Source organism: Nerophis ophidion, linkage group LG01, assembly GCF_033978795.1.
Source record: "Nerophis ophidion isolate RoL-2023_Sa linkage group LG01, RoL_Noph_v1.0, whole genome shotgun sequence".
In the NCBI taxonomy this organism is placed as follows: domain Eukaryota; kingdom Metazoa; phylum Chordata; class Actinopteri; order Syngnathiformes; family Syngnathidae; genus Nerophis; species Nerophis ophidion.
This window is the reverse complement of record NC_084611.1, coordinates 8236696-8241695: the sequence shown is the minus strand read 5'-3', so window position 1 is coordinate 8241695 and position 5000 is coordinate 8236696. Positions and strand designations below refer to the sequence as shown.

The following is a 5000-nucleotide window of genomic DNA, read 5'->3' as shown; positions in this document are numbered from 1 at the left end:
TATGTTAGATCCACTATGGACTGGACTCTCACTATTATGTTAGATCCACCATGCACTGGACTCTCACTATTATGTTAGATCCACTATGGACTGGACCCTCACTATTATGTTAGATCCACAATGGACTGGACTCTCACTCTTATGTTAGATCCACTATGGACTAGACTCTCACTATTATGTTAAATCCACTATGGACTGGACTCTCACTATTATGTTAGATCCACTATGGACTGGACTCTCACTATTATGTTAGATCCACTATGGACTGGACTCTCACTATTATGTTAGATCCACTATGGACTGGACTCTCACTATAATGTTAGATCCACTATGGACTGGACTCTCACTATTATGTTAGATCCACTATGGACTGGACTCTAACTGTTATGTTAGATCCACTATGGACTGGACTCCCACTATTATGTTAGATCCACTATGGACTGGACTCCCACTATTATGTTGGATCCACTATGGACTGGACTCCAACTATTATGTTAGATCAACAATGGACTGGACTTTCACTATTATGTTGGATCCACTATGGACTGGACTTTCACAGTATTATGCTAGACCCACTTGATGTCCATTGCATCCGGTTTCTCCTAGAGGATGAAAACATCTGCAGTCCTATCCAAGGTTTCTCATAGTCATTCACTTTGACATCCCACTGGGTTGTGAGTTTTTCCTTGCCCTTATGTGGGCTCTGAACCGAGGATGTCGTTGTGGCCTGCGCAGCCCTTTGAGACACTCGTTATTTAAGGCTATATAAAGGGGGCGTGGTCTGCAGGCCTCCCGCGGAACGGGGTTGTGCCAAGACTGGCCTCAAAGACAGCGACAGGTGCATGGATGGCCCAGGTGGGCCTTGTTATCTAATCACCTGTCGCCCTTTATTAGCCGCAGCCAGGAGGAGAGTTCAGCGGGTTGCTTTCCAGCAATTGTCCTTTTTGTCCGTGTCCTGTCATGCTCTCGCTCGCACCCCAACGCCAACCCCAACTCTCCTCCCGGCTGCTGCTAATAAAGGGCGACAAGTGATAAGACAACAAGGCCCGCCCGGGCTACCTACGCACCTGTTGCTGTCTTCGAGGCCGGTCCTGGCACACCCTGTTTTGTGGCAGGCCCGCAGGCCACACCCCTTCCACAAGCATGTTTTTTTTTAATTGATTATAGTTGCATACCACTGACCGATACAAAGTCTCCGAGGCAGAAGTGCACTAGAAAGTATCCAGTAACAAACGTGTCCGCACCATTCAACTCCCTGCATCGTGAGCTTGATTAACGAACTAATGTGACCACCAGGTGTCGCCAAAGACATATTGCCACTCCACTTTATCTTGAAGACTGCATAAGTCTGTCATAAAGTTAGTGTTTCTTATACCTAACATTGTTATCGGAGTTTTTTCCCTTGATCAAAACCTGTTCTACATTCAACAAGACAAAATAACAAAATGATTTGTTATAGGTTTTGATATTGTATCGGTTCTTATGGAAGTGCAAGTCAGGATGGGATGGTCTTACTCTCCAGGTAGCCGTGCAGGGCGAGCAGGTGAGGTCGGTCGGGGCCACTGAAGGGGGAGTACTGCATGTGGTCTTCGTGCAGGGAGGGGGGCATCCTGCCCAGCGAGGTGCTGCTCTGAGAGAAGCTGCCGAGGGGGGGCTGCTTTTTGTGTCGCGCCCGGCAGTTCTGGAACCAAACCTGGTGGGGATACTTTGTTACTAAAGCGCCAGATGTAAGACAAAAATAATCCATGCTATTTTTTTATTTTTTTTACTCGCTTGCATCCCATTTAATGTTGTTTTGAACAGTTTGCTTGCCTTATTTAGGACATTGAGAGGGTCAGAGTATTTTCTAAGGATGATGCAACCGTGATAGTGCACAATAATGTCAATATTAATGCACTGAAGTCATATTTCACGTGGAAGGTGGTGTGAGGGCAAACTGTTCTTTGGTTTTAGATAGTTGATGCACCAAAATTAATGCTCATTTGTGGTTGGCATTTGCACTTTTCTCTGCAGGAATGACATGATGGACTACTTTACTTTGACGTGGCGGGCCACTTTATATGATGTGACGGACCACAAGGAATGACTTGGCAGACCACATTTAATGATGTGGCGGGCCACAATAAATGAAGTGACGGACCACAAGGAATGACGTGGCGGGCCACTTTAAATGATGTGGCGGGCCACTTTAAATGTTGTGACGGGCCATTATGAATGATGTGACGGACCACAATGAATAACTTGGCAAACCACATAAATGACATGGCGGGCCACATTAAATGATGTGACGGACCACTTTAAATGATGTGATGGGCCACTATAAATTAAGTGACGGACCACAAGGAATGACTTGGCAGACCACGTTAAATGACTTGGTGGGCCACTTTAAATGAAGTGACGGGCCACAATAAATGACGTGACGGACCACAAGGAATGACGTGGCGGGCCACTTTAAATGATGTGACGGACCACTTTAAATGATGTGACGGGCCATTATGAATGATGTGACGGACCACAATGAATGACTTGGAAGGCCACATTAAATGATGTGGCGGTCCACTTTAAGCGATGTGACGGTCCACTTTAAATGACCTGACAGACCACAATGAGTGACTTGGCAGACCACATTAAATGACGTGACGGGCCAAAATAAATGACCTGACAGACCACAATGAGTGACTTGGCGGACCATGATAAATGACCTGACGGACCACTTTAAATGATGTGACGGACCACGTTAAATGATGTGGCGGGCCACAATACATGATGTGACGGACCACAATTAATGACTTGGCATGCCACATTAAGTGACGTAGCGGGCCACTCTAAATTATGTGACATACCACAACGAATGACTTGGCGGACCAGTTTAAATGACGTGACGGGTCACATTAAATGATGTGGCATACCACATTAAATGATGTGGCCGGCCATGATACATGATGTGGCAGGCCACCATAAATTATGTGACAGACAACAATGAATGATATGGCAGACCACTTTAGATGACGTGACGGACCACGGAAACTGTGGACCCCATTGAATTATATGGTGGGTCACATTAATTAACGTGATTTAACCAGTTTAAATGGAGTGACGGACCACTTGAAATAATGTGGGGGGCCAAATAAATGATGTGACGGACCACTTTAAATGACGTGACAAACCCTTTAAAGGACTTGATGGACCACGTTAAATGACGTGACCACCACTCTAAATGACATGATGGACAACTTTAAATGACGTGACGGACCACTTTAAATGATGTGACGGGCCATTATAAATGACTTGGCAGGCCACTTAAATTATGTTGCGGTCCACTTTAAATGATGTGACGGACCACAATAAATGACTTGGCAGGCCACTTAAATTATGTGGCGGTCCACTTTAAATGATGTGAGGGACCACTTTAAATGACGTGACGGGCCACTATAAATGACGTGACAGACCACAAGGAATGACTTGGCAGACCACATTAAATGACGTGGCGGGCCACTTTACTTGATGTTACGGTCCACTATAAATGACCTGACAGACCACAATGAGTGACTTGGCAGACGACGTTAAATGACTTGGCAGACCACATTAAATGACGTGGCGGGCCAACTTAAATTATGTGACGGGCCACGATAAATGACCTGACAGACCACAATGAGTGACTTGGCGGACCACATTAAACGATGTGGCGGGCCACTTAAATGATGTGACGGACCACATTAAATGACGTGATGGGCCAATATAAATGACGTGACAGACCACAATGAATGAATAGGCGGACCATGATAAAGGACCTGACGGACCACATTAAATGATGTGACGGACCACGTTAAATGATGTGGCGGGCCATAATACATGATGTAACTGACCACAATTAATGACTTGGCAGACCACGTTAAGTGACGTAGCGGGCCAATCTAAATTATGTGACAGACCACAACGAATGACTTGGCGGACCAATTTAAATGACGTGATGGGTCACATTAAAGGATGTGGCGGGCCACAAGGAATGACTTGGCAGACCACATTAAATGATGTGGCGGGCCACTTTAATTGATGTTACGGTCCACTATAAATGACCCGACAGACCACAATGAGTGACTTGGCAGACCACGTTAAATGACTTGGCAGACCACGTTAAATGACGTGGCGGGCCACCTTAATTGATGTTACGGTCCACTATAAATGACCTGACAGACCACAATGAGTGACTTGGCGGACCACGTTAAACGATGTGGCGGGCCACTTAAATGATGTGACGGACCACCTTAAATGACGTGATGGACCAATATAAATGACGTGACGGACCACAATGAATGAATAGGCGGACCATGATAAATGACCTGACGGACCACTTTAAATGATGTGACGGACCACTTTAAATGATGTGACGGACCACGTTAAATGATGTGGCGGGCCATATAATACATGATGTAACGGGCCATTATAAATGACGTGAGAGACCACAATGAATGACTTGGCGGACCATGATAAATGACCTGACGGGCCACTCTAAATTATGTGACAGACCACAACGAATGACTTGGCGGACCAATTTAAATGACGTGATGGGTCACATTAAATGATGTGGCGGGCCACAAGGAATGACTTGGCAGACCACATTAAATGATGTGGCGGGCCACTTTAATTGTCGTGACGGGCCACTATAAATGACCTGACAGACCACAATGAGTGACTTGGCAGACCACATTAAATGACTTGGCAGACCACGTTAAATGATGTGGCGGGCCACCTTAAATGATGTGACGGGCCAGTATAAAATGATGTGACGGGCCACTATAAAATGATGTGACGGACCACCTTAAATGACCTGACAGACCACAATGAGTGACTTGGCGGACCATGATAAATGACCTGACGGACCACTTTAAATGATGTGACGGACCACATTAAATGACGTGGCGGGCCACAATACATGATGTGACGGACCACGATTAATGACTTTGCAGACCATGTTAAGTGCTGTAGCGGGCCACTCTAAA

General features: G+C 45.8%; 1 protein-coding gene across 5 annotated transcripts in view; it reads right to left on the bottom strand.

The window, feature by feature from the left end:
* Positions 1-5000, bottom strand: part of LOC133557176 (LIM/homeobox protein Lhx6-like) — a 35095-nt gene that overhangs the window by 1739 nt on the left and 28356 nt on the right. For all 5 annotated transcript variants that reach the window (XM_061907801.1, XM_061907642.1, XM_061907723.1 and 2 more), the window contains one exon: positions 1516-1693. In XM_061907801.1, coding sequence (XP_061763785.1) covers positions 1516-1693 — 178 coding nt within the window. The remainder of the gene's footprint in view (positions 1-1515; positions 1694-5000) is intronic.